Here is a 15602-nt window from a genome sequence, read left to right as displayed (position 1 = left end):
TGTGAGCTCTTCGGCGTCGGCCGCATTCGCATGACAGCCTACCACCCCCAATCAAATGGCTTAGTGCACGATGGCACCACACATTAAAGACTGCACTAATGTGCCACGAGGAACGGTGGTGACACGCCCTTCCGTGGGTACTGCTAGGCCTCTGTTCTGTATATAAAGATGACCTGCAGTGCTCGGTGACCATAACAGCTGAGTTTCTTGAGCCTTCACTGCTCCAAGATACCATCACATACTCCGTGCTAATCGAGAACATACGACAGACGATACGTGTGCAGAGAGCACCCACTCCAAAAGCACACACTCTGCCTAAAACATTTGTGCACCAGCGATTAACCACGTGTGAAGCTATGATGCTTAGGGACAATACAGTGTGCACCACCATGCAACCCCCATACACAGGCCCTTACAGTGTACTTAGGCACTCGTCTAATACATTCGACATCCTGTACCAAAGGCAAACCCTCGACAGTGTCAGTGTCTCGACTCAAGCCGGTGTGGGTCACTGCATGACACCACCACAAGCGACCCGACGCCATAGACCATGACAGACAACGACCTCCACACCACCGCCTTCTCAAGGGACAATACGTTGACCACAGCCCCTTCCCCAAAGCCGGGAACCCTCACTGCACAGAGTACGGGGTCCACGCCCTTCACCCCACCCTCTCTTGCTACGCCCGCCACACACTTTTCACCTGACATTCAACAATCCACTACCGTCTCCATCGACGTCTCACACTTTTCACCGTCTGACATCTGTATAGCTACCACAAATGACAAATAATTCTCTCTTAGTCATCCACACCCCCCCCCCCCTCCCCCCTGCTCCATCTTTCCATTCTCCACTCCTCACTGATCCCCAATTCCTTAGATCCTTTCCTCATTCAATCTCTCATTGATGCCACAGGGACACTGTACGTGTTGTACCCCGTGTCTCCTTCTATTCCCCCCACCCCCTCTGTCACCTCACAAACCGGTCGCTGCATACTCCCACCGGTGTGGCACCATGATTACATTTTTCCATCCAAAAGGGCTCGAACCCCGGCCCCACCCGGCCCAGTTCCCCTTCCGGATGAAGACGGCGCGCGACTCCTGCACCCTCCCCCCACAACAGCCAGAGCCTCGTGCTCCACACTGCAGTGGGGAGGCCTCTGTGGCAACACTGACGTGCCATAACATCTCTGGCGTGCAAAAAACTCTTTGTGCCAAGGCGGCCATTATGTTCTGTCTATGTGATACTTTTGATGTGTAATGACGTATATCTGAAGTGTGACAATAAGTGTTCTCATTGTTTTAACAAGTGGATCAACGGGTTGTTATTTATAACAATAAGGACCCAAACTCCCACATACTCAATATCAAAGGATTAAATTTTGGTATAATTTTTTTTCACAATTTCAAAACAGTTCTTTATCCTTCCAGAAGATGATGACTATAATACCTTGAAAACTTACAGTAATTTTTTGAGTGCCTTTTCTTCATATTTCTTGATGTTAGTGCTGCACATACTACCTGCTGCTAAGCACTTTATTGTACCAGTTGTTTCCTTTTCACCCAAATCACATGGAAAATCATAACTGAATTTTTTGCAAGCAATACTGTCAATGCTCCCAACTACAGCAGAACCACCACCATTTCATTGCTTCAGCACTGCATCAAAATAGTAGTCTCTATAGAATTTGTAGACTATTATTATAAGGGAAACTTTAGGATGGAAAGAACAAACACAAATGAGGAAAGGTAAGCATCACCTACAGCTGACAAAAGCATTGCACAAAGATGTATCTGACAGTATATGAAATGACATTAGCCTTCAAACGAGCTAGCACTTCTTTTTGGAAAAAAAGAACTCAAAAGCTAGTGAAATGCATGTGTGTATAACATATCAATCAGCTGCAATTGAGAAGATGCCTTTCCTCATTTTTATAAATCTTCAGACTATCATTTTACTCTCACCAGCAACAACAGGTGTCAACCCCCACATCAAATAATAGATCCAACTGTTAACAACCAAACACAACATCCATCCACTCACAGCAATAATATGGTTTATTTTACCTCACATAGTCAGTTCCTTAAAAAAAAAAAAGGAGGTGTGGAAACAGCTTGTTATATAAATAGGAAAAAAAGCCTAACTCTTTAGTTCAACGTGGCATGTTAGCAACAGTGGTTCAAGCTCTGATTTGTATAAAATATGATTCACACCATGAGTTATTTTTATAACATGTTCTGCTTCTTCCAGTTTATTGCGTGCTGCTGAGAAGTCTCCGAGATAAACACATATCTTACCACATTTCATGAGTGAAATCCCAAGCAGAGGATGTCGTTCTCCATAATATTTCCTGTAACAGAAATATACAATGGATATGGTAGAAAGAAGAGCTTATTTTCTTTCACAAGAGGAACAGGAAAATATTGCAGAGCATGAGGAGGAATAGTAGGAGGAAGAGAATGAAATCTTAAAGTATCGTCTCTGGGTATATACTCCCTTTGTAAGAAAGGTTCCAGGATAGTTTTTTTTTTTTTGTTTTGAAATACTAAAATGGAACAAATGTTGCTTTTATGTTACCTAGTATGTTGGTTCTAACTGCATGACAAGACCCGACCCCATACTGTTTTACCTGCTACTGAGTATCTAGCCAGACATTCTGATATTGCCATCCACCATCCGCCATATTCACCTGAACTCACTCCTTGTGATTTTTTCTTGTTTCCATAAGTGAAAAGGTGACTGAAAGGAAACCTTCATCAAGATATTGTAGACATCCAACAGGCCATGACAAATGACCTTATAAGTGTCGTCCCAGTGGAAAATTTCTCTGCTTGTGTCCAAGACTTCCAAAAATGTTGGCACCTGTGTACAGATAGCCAGAGGGACTAACTCAATTGGAGCTAGGATCATCATTTGGTAAGTGCAATTTTCTATTAAAAAATTAGAAGAAGAAGACCATATCTTGGAACTTTTCTGACGAAGGGAGTATAACACCTCATTTCGGTTTTATATTACTTCAAAATGGTTGACACATATGTACTGTCACTGACACAAATATTTTAAGCACCTGAAGTTTCAAATTACTTCAAGAAGAAAATTATCATGTTGTGCTGTTGAAATCATATTGAATTTTAAAAGTCTAACAACTACCTTAAAAGATGAACAGAATGAAGTGAAGCATAGTTTTGAAAGACAATATATGGTAATAAGACCATGAAATGGCCACGGGGGGGGGGGGGGGGGGGGGGGGGTGAGAGGGTAGGATGGAGAAGAAAGTGGAAGGAATGGGTGAGTGGGGGGGGGGGGGGGGGAGTGTCAGTACAATGCGGGACATGGATGAGAGGCTCCTGTACAGAGTGTTGGGGGATGGGAAAGAAGTGGGGTGGGAGAGGATGGGACACAGGGATGACACACAGAAAGTAGGTTAGCATCAAGTACAGTTACTGAACACACTTTTAACTTTGCAGCCTAGCATTTGGTCGAGCACATCGCACCCCAGGGGGAAAAAAATCCACAAGAATCTCAAATGTCTTTTAATTATTTAATTTCTGTTCCAACATTATTTCAGAACTCTTAGTCTACATTTAATTTGGTAGTTACTGCCACATTGTATTGTGTTGTATTCTACTTCTATTGGACTTCTCACCTACTAAACGAGCTTATGCATAATGTAGTGTTAGTGACTGAGGGAGGGAACAAACTACAAAATGAAGTGCCCAGATAGCAAGGAAAAATTGTATGATTGTTAAGTCGAATGAACAGAACACAAGAACATAAGTTTCTTCGGATGTGAGTTAGCACTACTTGGATCAGGCAGTAAGTCAGTCACTGACATTGCACTGGAATGTTTTTACACTGTTGCAAGTCCATGAGGTCGGTTGTTGGAGAGCAGTGGACTATGTCCGAAGTCCGTAAGGTCAAGGTCAGCAGTGACCGATAGGGTACTCGAGTATGGTTGAAGTCTGTGGATCATGTGGCAAGATACTCTTTGTTGGCTTGACGATGTGAACTGTGATTAGCTGCTAGGTGCAGCTAGCATAAGCCTGCAGTGTGAGCTTGCTGTAGAATGGATGGGTGGCAACTTAAATGCTCGCCCAGCAGGCGGTTACCAGCAGAGGCACTTGACACGCAGAAATGACAGAGTGCCACAATGGCAGTGTCATTTGTGGCATTGCTTACACCTCTAGCACTGAGGCTGGACAAATACAGTCCCATTGTCATTGCTGGAGATTCGGTTGTAAAAACAACCTGGCGTGTTTGCGTTGATGTCCAACTGTTTCCGTTAGATCACCAGAAGTAGTGTCATTAGTGGGCTGGAGTTTTGGTAACCCACGACATACAGCTGCACGCTTGGTGGCTGTGTCACAGGTGGTATCCTGGGTATATAGCATCCCTCCTCCCCTCTGCCAGATAAGACAGAACCATCTCGGAGACAAGGTAGGAGATGCCCCAGGATGGAGGAAATGATCCTTGAGTTTGGTGTTCATAACAGTGGAGGTCTGGACACAGGGAGTGTTGGGCAAAGGCAGATGCATTGGGTGCAACTGCGGCAAATGAGTCTGCCTTGGAAAAGGAAGGGTAGGAACAAATCTGAAAAAGAGAAATGTACTGTGCCATTTTCTGGGTAGGTCAACCTGGCCACCAAGGGTAGCAATAGAGATGCCATTTCATTGTCGTGTAGCACAGATCCAGCCACTGATGGTGGCAATTGGGATGAAACCTGGTGCCGTCTGGGTCTGTGTTGAAATTTACAGGAGTGCATAAATGGAGACTGAGGGAAGTTCAATTCGCAGCCTGGGGAGAGTGTGGGATGGCCCATTGGGCCAACTGCCAACAGGCCATCTGTGTGTGGACTAGCTGCAGACGGGTGATTGTGCAAGCAACTGGTGGGGGAGCAGGCTGCTGGCTGAAAGGCACGATGCCGGCAGGAAGGAAAAATGCCGGCGGGCGTGCAGGATGCCGATGGAGGTGGGCGTGCAGGCTGCCAGGGGGAGAGGGGGAGGGAAGGGAGGGAGGGGGGCATGCAGGCTGCCGGTGGGGGAGGGGGGGGGCGGAGGGGGGCGTACAGGCTGCAAGGGGGAGGGAAGGGAGGGAGGGGGGCATGCAGTCTCCGGGGGGGGGGGGGGCGGAGGGGGGCGTACAGGCTGCTGACAGGAGGGCAGGCTGCTGGCAGGGGGTCAGCTGCTGGTGGTTCGGCTACAGGCTGGCTGCTAGCAGATCTGCCTGAGACAGATACCCTGATGGTAGAGGTGCCAGTGACACCAGTACACTCATAAGAATTAAGGACCAGAAGGGAACCAAGAAGCAGAGTGGCAGAGGAGGTGGATTGTGTAGTGTGTGTGTACGAGTCCAGAAAAGTGGAGGAGGCAGGATGAGGAACGAGTCCTGTGGAATCGAGGGAGGTGGCAAGAACAGTGAGTGTGCACAAGAGTATGAACATCTGGCATTGATGAGGTGCTTCAGAAGGAAAAAAAATAGTAACTGTTCTAAGCTGTGCATGACTATGAAAAGACTATTTTGTGCAAGCACGGAAGCACAAAAAGCTGATGGGCTGAATGGTTGTTACTATTGGGACGGGATGCCAAAGCCAATTACTGTAGTCGTCATAGTCAATGGGAAGTAGACATTTAATCTTCAATCTTTGATGCTGCATACTGTGACTAAACTTTACAAACTTTGATCCTCATTGTTGCAGCGTTTGTGACTCAGGGGACGGAACATGCTATGAAATGAAGTACCCAGGTAGCAAGGAACACCTGTATTTTTATTAAATCTAATGAACAGAATACATGAACACAGTTCCTTGGGACATGTGTCTGCACTTCTTGGTTCAGACTGAAAGTCAGTCACTGACTTTGCACTGGAATGTTCTTACACTGATGAAGTCTGTGAGATTGTGATTATTGGTAAGCAGTAGGTTGCTCGAGGATGGATGAAATCTAAAGTCTGGAGGCTGAGGTCAGTGGTGAGAGATAGGTGGTCGAGGATGGACGAAGTACAAATTCCGTGAGGTTGAGGTCAGAAGTGAGCAGTACAGTACTACAGGATGGTTGAAGTCTGTGGATGACGCAGTGACAGACTCCTCGTTAGCTCGGTGATCTGAACTCCGATTGACGAGTTGCTAGGTGCAGCCGTCTTAAGGCCGGAGTGTGAACTCGCTGCAGAGTGGTTGGGCAGTGACCCAGATACTCGCCCGGCAAAAGGACATCGGCAGAAGCATGTGACTTGTGAAAGCGCGGTAGTGCGAGAGTGGCAGGGCGGTTTGCGGCAGTGCTGACACCACTAGTGGTGATACTGGTACCACACAGTATCATAGCAGCTGCTGGAGGTTTAATTATGAAAACAACCCAGTGTGTTTGTGTTGATACCAAATAGTTTTTGTTGCTCTCCAGAGGTGGTGTCCTTAGCAGGCTGGAGTTTTGGAAACCCTTGGTACAGCAGATAAAACTCTGGTCAAATCAATTTAAACCTATAGGTACACATAAAAGTAATTTCTATGCTTACACATTTTAAATTACAAATTATCCACTTCCATTTGTTTTGCAGCTATAATTCTATGAATTTGGCTCCTGTGCTACTAGCAAGTGTACATATCCTTATTTGGAGCACTGCATTAGTATTTTTGACTGTTTATTATAAGCTGATTATTCTATACCCAGTTACTAAGTTATTTCATGACAGTTCTTACTGACTACTGTAAGTCTTCCTCATTTCCCCTTTTCAACAGAATGGTGGTGTCATCTCTGCATGAAGACTGTCAAGTTTAAAAAATGAATAGTTGCTGTTCTGGTCTATGGATTTCATCAAAGTATGGTTCAACTTGTGCTAGGTGTCTATGAATAATTATGGCAATTGAAAATTCTGTGTGGTGTACAAAAAATTATAGTAGTACATGTAACCACTCGATGTGTGGTTGTGGAGTGGTCAGCATGCACCTAAACTAAGATTGAAAACATTCCTGAACATTTAGAGAATGTCTTCTTTCAGAGCTAACTAGTACAACACATTCCAGCTCAGCAGCTTGAATGGTGAGAGGCATTGTGTTATTTGGAATGGATGAAAGGAGAAGGAGGTAGGAAGTGGGTGGGAAATGTAGAGGGGAGGATAGCTGAGAGCTAGAAGAAAGAGGGAGCAAGGGAGTGGGATAAGAATGTGGCACTAGTGAGTTCACTCTGGTGCAGGCACAAGGAGCTCAATATGGCACACAATGACAAACAGGAGTGAAATGGGAGATGGAGGCAGAACAGAGGAAAAGGGAGTCTGTGGAGAGGACAGTGCAGGAGTAGACTAATAGGACAAATTTCAGGCATGGAGAATCAGGTAGAGGTGCATGTGAATTGGCAACTTTCTTGGTACAGAAGATTTCAATCTTTTGGACAATGTAATTAAAAATTAATTAATATTAGAGTGGCAGATAATTTAATTATCGAAGACAGAGGCTTTTGTTTACATAAAATGTCAACTTGGATGCTCTGTTTACTCAAATCATTCTGGAAAAAATATCAAAGTTCTGTCTTTAGTCAAAGATAAGCCTCTAGCAACGTATTTTTTGGTAAATGATATTATATTTGACATTCCCTTATATTTTACTATTTTATGGTTAGGCACAGCCTTTGGGTTGGTCTTAAAGATTCTGTGAGAGTGTTTTATTCTTTGACGATGCCAGGACACACTCAATAGGATCACATACAGTGTGTTTTGTTCACAGTTTGCTTGGAGTCCATACAGCAACCAATGAAACATTTGCTCAACATCAAACGATGACAGCTAGGAATGATTTAAAGATTTTTCTGAAAGGAAAATGACAACATTTACTATATTGCAAACCCAGAAACTGGGAAATTATTACATTTACAAAAATGTGTAATTCCAGTAAATGACCAACTTGTAGATAATACTTACACACACATTACACATAAACATGTTTGGACAAGCTGCTTCCTCAGTTAAGTGTTAACTACTTCTTCAAACTACAGACTGCAAAAAAAAATGTTAACTAGGAATAAATATCTTTACTACGGGATCACAACAGGAATAAATATCACTTTGTAACAAGTTACTGAACTTTAGTATTTGTTTATTATTTAATTTAATGAATTTATTTATTACTTAAACCCTTCCTTGAAATGTCAGAGTATTGGTACAGCCTTGGTTTTAAACAAAAATATTTACATTTAATATTTACTTGGTTAATAACTGTTTAGTCCATACAGGGGTTATATATTGTTGTAATAATATTACTCATTTTTCTGTGAATCAAGAGCGATAAGGACTGATGTACTGTACACACTATAACTGATTATCTTATTTACACTTTGACTACATGATCAATTCTTAATATTTTTATTGGACCATCACTACCTATAAGAATTTGCGTATACAATTGATTACTATTTCTGCAGCAGTTATAAGTGTTGTGACAGTGCCATGACATTTAACCACTGGGCTGTTGTGACACTGAAGACGACACAGACTATAGGCCAGGGCAATTCTAGTGGATAAAATATGCAGAAATATAAGTCTGTATAAGAATTTGTAATAAAAGAGTTCTAAGCCTCAATATCTCTGAACTACATTTTTTTGCAATAAATGATCCATTTTCTATAAAAGGAATGATGGTAGAGACATGAAATTTTCACAGCATGCCAAGTGTGAGATTCAACACATATGGAACTAGAATAATTAAAATATCCTGAGTTGTTTTGTTTTATGTTCATTTATTTACAAAATTCTGTCAATCAAATCGAGATTTTGAAAAAAAAACAAAAAAAACAACATGCCCTACAATATAATTTTAGTAATAATTCTAGTTCAGTGTATCTAGAAATGTGCATTCAATAATTATGGAAAATTGTAAGTTGGTGTCTTAAAAAGTTTCCAAGATAATGGGTCACAAAATTCGATAATTTAACACTGGTGGTATAGGACATACAATGTCCCCTTAACTTTCTTGTCATGCTCCGATACAGATGTAAATGTGTAGTTAAGTCCCAACACAATGTACAAACATAACCTCATCTTCACAGTTCATGCAAACTAAATTAAAGATGGAAATATGTTGTTGTAATTAATTAAAACTGAATGGAAAATCATTGGGAGAGCTTAACTGGAAACCTCATTAAGAATCTTCAGCACGTGATTCCCAAGTGTTCCAAGTTGCAAAGCTTTGAGCTATCTCTGTAACATCAGCATTTACTTAAAATATATTTTAATAATGATTGGAAATATTACCTGAGGCCTGGAATTAGCTCCTCACCATATTTTCTTGCCTGCGTAAATAAGCCCATCTGAATAGCAGTTTCAAATGCCATATCCAATGTTTTTACATGCTGCAGATTGTAAGGGTGGAACAGTCCTTCTTGTTTTTTTAAACAACTAATGCAGACATCCAGATCTTTTAATAAGTCAGGAACATAACAGAACAGATTTTTGCAGCCGTGTGTACATATTACATCAATTTCATCTACAAATTATCTTTTAATGATAATAATGAAACTTAAGTTATTCTATGTCATCCCACTTCTGTATTATATTATTTCTCAGTAGATGTCATAACACTGTTCCAATTTTTCCACGCAATATGCTTAAAAATTGCACAAAAATGGTGATGGTACTCTCAGACAATGTGCACACAACAACAATGACCACTGTTTGGTAAAGTAAACCAATCAGAATTTCCATTAAAAACTAAAATCACAAATTATTGAGGAAGCTGTTTCATGTAATTCAGAAATATGAGTAGTTAAAAAGGAGTAAGAAAAAATTTGCAGTTTTAAGAGATGGGTTAATGAGGAGAAGATGCATGGTGTAAAAACTGGAGAAAATTAGTTATGATGAAAATAGGGAAAGGTTCAAATGGCTCTGAGCACTATGGGACTTAACTTCTAAGGCCATCAGTCCCCTAGAACTTAGAACTACTTAAACCTAACTAACCTAAGGACATCATACACATCCATGACCGAGGCAGGATTCGAACCTGGGACTGTAGCGGTCGTGTGGTTCCAGACTGTAGCATCTACAACTGCACGGCCATCCCAGCCAGCAAAAATGGGGAAAGGATGACAGTGTAGACACCTCATCAAAATAAAGGATATAAGATGCCCATTAAAAATACAGAAGTTCTTGGAAGAAGATAAAGAACAAGGAATAAGCAGTACAAGTATACACGTGCAGCTAAAGGATTTCAGGACCCTGCCAATGATGCACTAAATAGAGAAAGAGAGAATACGGAGTGCCAATTCTGCAAAATTGTAAAAGATGTAAATAAAAATTCAGCTTCGCTGAAGAACAGAAAACAATTAACAAAACAATTAAATGGCACATACTAGTCTACAGTGAAAAATGTGTGAATTCATCTTAAATTGACGATCAGTGGTCTGGTACACAGGCCAGCCTGACCATAGTTTAAAACAGTTTACTACTTCTGTTACAGAAAATGTTGGACTGGTTAACAAATTCTGCCTTAGAAAATAAAATGCACACAGTTAAAACATGATAACATTCAGAAATATGTTTGTGGGGCCCACAAGCAGATTATGCACATGATATTTCTGATTTTGGTTAAATGGTGACTAAGGTGAGTAGAAAAGCATCCCACTATTGAGCTGTATTTAAATAAATTGCAAAAACATGAAACAGAACATTACAGTACTCCCTATGACCATGGTGTGACATTGCACGTGTGGATTCTTTCCATCTGTTGCATTCTTCTTCTCCCACAAGTAGCCTTTCTTGCTAATTTTTATCTTATTTTCAATACATCTACCTATTGGCATGTAATACTTATGTGAAAATCTCAAGATTCTACTTACATTTAATTTCACTTAAATTTATTGTTCAGATTCTCATGCCAAGTGTTCTGATTTCATTATGTAATGAGTGTTCATTATGGCACTGTAAATTAAAAGTTACAATTAATTAAAGTTTGCACAATCATTTGGTATGAGAGTAAGTCAATTATTACCCGCAATTTAGTTATAGTTTTTTTATGTTGGTAGTATTGTCATTTTACGTTGATGACACATACATTGTCTATTTGTTGTTATATATTTGCAATTTTAAAGCTGCTAGGTTAGTTTCGTTACCACTGCCGTACTGTTAATCATGGCTGCTCCGCTGTTTATTTCCATCAAAGAAGAGCAACATTCAGTGATCCGTTTTTTGTGGTTGGAAGATGTATCAGGGGCCAAAATTCATCAAAGACTTTTGGTACAGTATGGAAACAGTGTTTTGCGACAACAGTGTGTCTACGAATGGATTGAAAAATTCCGAAATGGTCATACAAGTGCTACGTATGATGAAGAAGCCGGACGACCGTTTACCGCCACAAATGAAGAAACCTTTGAGCGTTCACATGAAATTAGTCTCTTAGACAGATGATTAACTATTGACGAAGTGGCACATTGTCTGAAAATTAGTCACAGTTCCGCCTACGAAATCATCCACAACAGACTTGGGTTTCATAAAGTTTGTGCAAGATGGGTCCCAAAACATCTCACACAGTTGCATAAACAAACATGCTTGGACATCTGCAAATAGCATTTGGATCACTATGGTAATGAATGGAACAATTACTTAGACAGAATCATTACTGGTGACGAAACATGGATCCATCATTACGAGCTGGAGAGTGAACGGCAGAATTTGGAATGTAAACATCCAAATTCACCATGCAAGAAAAAGTTCAAGACCCAACTGTCCGCACAAAAACTGATGCTTGTGGTTTTTTGGGGTGCACATGGTCCAGTACTGAAGCATTATGGGGAAATGGGCACAACAACAGTGAGATGCTTATTGCCAGGCTAAAGCCTGCAATTTGAAGCAAACACCGAGGATTGCTGTCAAAAGGTGTTGTGTTGTTGCACGACAATGCTGAAACACTCCAGAAACTCAAATTTTAAGAACTGGGTCATTCTCCATATAGTCCTGATATTGCCTCTTCTGACTACCACTAGTTTGGTTCATTCAAACAGGCATTAAGGGGCCTTCAATTTGCCTCGGACGAAGCAGTGAAAGAAGCGGTGCATTCCTGGCTCACAGCTCAACCAACAACCTTCTTTTTTGAGGGAATCAGGAAGCTTGTACAACAATGGACAAAGTGCATTGAAATGCAAGGAGATAGGCTGACAAATGATGTTCTTGTAAGTTTTCCATTTTATTACAATAAAATTTTATAGCTACTTTGCGGGTAATAATTAACTTATCCTCATATATGCAAAAACTGGTGAGCTTGTCAGTATAGTTTCATAAAGTGACCTAAACCATCCCAAAGTTAAGCATTCCCACTTTCCTGAGAAGTATTTTAAATTACCTAAAACTGATTGTCCTCTACTATACTTAAAGTTCATACACAGCCTCATTTTTCATGGTAGATTTCATCAGATCCGCTGTGAGATTCTGGACTTTGATTACATACTTTTGTTGTCTGAATTTTTCTGAATAATCTTACATATAGCACTAATTAATTACTTCATTAATTTAAAAATGTAGTTTCAAATTAGCAATTTATTCTTATGCTGCATTTTATAAGAGTCACCTCCACCATGCAAGAGTCAGTCTGTGGTGATTCTGTAATGTAGTAACAACATCTATACTATGTGATCAAAAGTATCCGTACACCTGGCTGAAGACGACTTACAAGTCTGTGGCGCCCTCCACTGGTAATGCTGAAATTCAGTAAGGTGTTGGCCCCACCCTTAGCTTTGATGACAGCTTCCACTCTCGCAGGCATACATTTGATCAGGTGTTGGAAGGTTTTTTTGGGAATGGCTGCCCATTTTTCATGGAGTGCTGAGGAGAGGTATTAATGTTGGTCGGTGAGGCCTGGCATTAAGTCAGTGTTCCAAAACATGTCAAAGGTGTTCTGTAGGATTCAGGTCAGGACACTATGCAGGCCAGTCCATTACAGGAATGTTATTGTCATGTAACCACTCCACCACAGACCGTGCATTATGAACAGGTGCTCGTGCATGTTGAAAGATTCAGTCGCCATCCCTGAATTTCTCTTCAACAGTGGGAAGCAAGAAGGTGCTTAAAACATCAATGTAGGACCGTGCTGTGATAATGCCATGCAAAACAAGGCATGCAAGTCCCTCCATGAGAAACACAACCACACCATAACATTCACTGTACCCATACCCTGCCATTGGATTGCCACATTGTGTACCATGATTCATCACTCCTCACAATGTTTTTCCACTGTTCAATCATCCAATGTTTACACTCGTTACACCATGTGAGGCATCCTTTGGCATTTACCAGCATGATGTGTGGCTTATGAGCAGACGCTTGACGATGAAATCCAAGTTTTCTCACCTCCTGGCTAACTGTCATAGTACTTGCAGTGGATCCTGATGCAGTTTGTAATTCCTGTGTGATGATCTGGATAGGTGTCTGCCTATTACACTTTACAACCCTCTTCAACTGTCGGCAGTCTCTGTCAGTCAACAGACGAGGTTGGCCTGTATGCTTTTGTGCTGTAATTGTTCCTTCACATTTCCACTTCACTATCACATCAGAAACAGTGGACCTAGGGATGTTTAAAAGTGTGGAAATCTCTCATACAGACATATGACACAAGTGACACATTTGAAGTCCATGAGTTCCACTGAGTGCCCCATTCTGCTCTCTCACGATGTCTAATGACTACTCAGGTTGCTGATATGGAGCACCTGCCACCAGGTGGCAACACAATGCACCTAATATGAAAAACTTATGTTTTTGGGGGTGTTCGGATACTTTTGATCACATAGTGTATGTCCACCTGTATGGAAAATGTACCACAGTCTGTGTGGTGGATATGTTAAAACAAAACAAAAAAATGTAGTGTTTGCAACACATTTTGTGTCCTGCCATATTGCTCAATAATTCAGTGACAATTTTTGGTAGTTACTTTTAATGTGAAGTTATGTGATACCCATAACGATGTCAATCTCTAACTCTGACGTGTAGTGACAGTATTGTTTAATGACAATAAAATCTTACTGTGCACTTGTAACTAATGTTCCTGTGAGTTGAAGAACAATGTGATAGGTTGGCTAAACCGTGGAGCTACTGTAGACAGTGATTTGTTTTGCATCTTCTGCTGATAAATTTTTTGTGACAACAGGAAACTACAGTGTTGGTGTTAGGTTACTGCACTTGGACAGTAAATACTATAGGACATCAGTCAAGTGTAGTATGTGTCTACCTGTTTATCTGCATAAAACTAGCCATAAACAATGGTTCACAAAATTGAAATAGTATTAATGTGACTGAACTTACTTTCACCACAAAAAAAATTCAGCCCCTTTTCTACCGTAAATCAGGTTGGCTGCAATAGGACAACGATGATGAGGAGGAGGAGAAAAAGAGGAAGAAGATGATGATGAAAATAGTTTATACACAGTAGAAACAGATAGTGAACTGAATGACAATACACTACAGGAGATACTTAGACCTGTCCATACAAACACTGGAACAATGAACATTCTGGTATACTTGTCTCTACCAATGTTTAGTTCATTACAATCTGTACACCTAGCAAAAATATCCAAGCAAGTTTCTAGAATTTCCATGGTGTGCTAAAAGAAACAGTAGCTCATATTCCACGCCTGGTTGCGACTTATTGATATCTGATAAATGCAGAGACTTCCAAAATTATGAAAGATACCAACAGCATCTACCTAAAAAAGACAATGGAAGAACTTCACATACAACAGGAAAAAGAAATAATGTAAATGATCGGACATCTCTGTGCAATAGAACATTATCCACTACATTAAAATTTCCCACTCACTTATTTTGTATGGATTACTCATATGGAAATATTCTCCCCATCTCGATAATATTTTTAAGACAAAAATAAAGAATATCTCCCATCTAACATGCAAAACTTGTCTGGAGGAGCACTTTAGTGCTCTGTGTAAAGGTTAAACAGTACCAGCAGTTGGTGTACAGTATTGGGAACAATAATGCTGAATATGTTGATGGTGGAAAATAATCACCACCAGGAGTCCAGAGCTATGTCATATTTTAATACACTGAGGCATAGGCTGAGAAGATCTAGAAATCCACTACTCATTGCTCAGTCTAGAATATTTAACTTTTTTTAGTTTATACTTATCATCATCCATGTATAACTAGGTGTTAGGTAAGTAAAATAACTCTATGATCTGCACAATATAGACTTTAGTTTTGAAGACTGTATCTATGCTGTTGCCTACATTATTATTATGATGTATATAACAAAGCCTATTTTATTGTAAATGATCAACAATGAATAAAGATGCACAGTTATCATTTAATAAAATAGTTTTGTGCTTTTGTAGTTTGGTTCAATGACATGTTGGATTTAATGTCAAATGAATGTGGATAAAGTAATTGGCCACCTCCACTACAATTTGAAAAAAAAATGCATTTTGAGTATAATAATGAAGCTTCTTGTTTACATTGAGCCATTTTTTTTTTTTTTTTTTTTTTATATAGGGATTATAGTCAAGTACTCAGACCTGCTATACGGATGAGATCATGAACTTATTAAATAGTTCAAATTAAATAAATCAGCATAAGAATCAATACACAGTATTATCAATTAATGCCAATGCACATGTTCACAGTGACT

The 15602-nt window shown here is 40.3% G+C and overlaps 1 protein-coding gene across 3 annotated transcripts in view; it reads right to left on the bottom strand.

Moving 5' to 3' along the window:
• Positions 1-2040: 2040 nt before the first annotated feature.
• Positions 2041-15602, bottom strand: part of LOC126298639 (histone-lysine N-methyltransferase SMYD3) — a 104775-nt gene continuing 91213 nt past the window's right edge. Inside the window, exons 8-10 of one of the 3 annotated variants that reach the window (XR_007552635.1) lie at positions 9233-9395; positions 7692-7791; positions 2263-2351 (exon numbers count right to left, since the gene is read on the bottom strand). Coding sequence is in view for 2 of the 3 variants with exons in the window: in XM_049990051.1 (XP_049846008.1) it covers positions 2141-2351; positions 9233-9395 (374 nt within the window). In the remaining variant the exon portion in view is untranslated. Of the gene's footprint in view, positions 2352-7691; positions 7792-7903; positions 7979-9232; positions 9396-15602 lie in introns of those variants that run through there. The other 2 variants (XM_049990051.1, XM_049990052.1) reach the window with 2 other exon arrangements.

This window comes from Schistocerca gregaria, chromosome X (genome assembly GCF_023897955.1).
Source record: "Schistocerca gregaria isolate iqSchGreg1 chromosome X, iqSchGreg1.2, whole genome shotgun sequence".
Classification (NCBI taxonomy): domain Eukaryota; kingdom Metazoa; phylum Arthropoda; class Insecta; order Orthoptera; family Acrididae; genus Schistocerca; species Schistocerca gregaria.
Note: the sequence above shows the minus strand (reverse complement) of the source record. Positions and strands in the feature narration are given on the sequence as shown.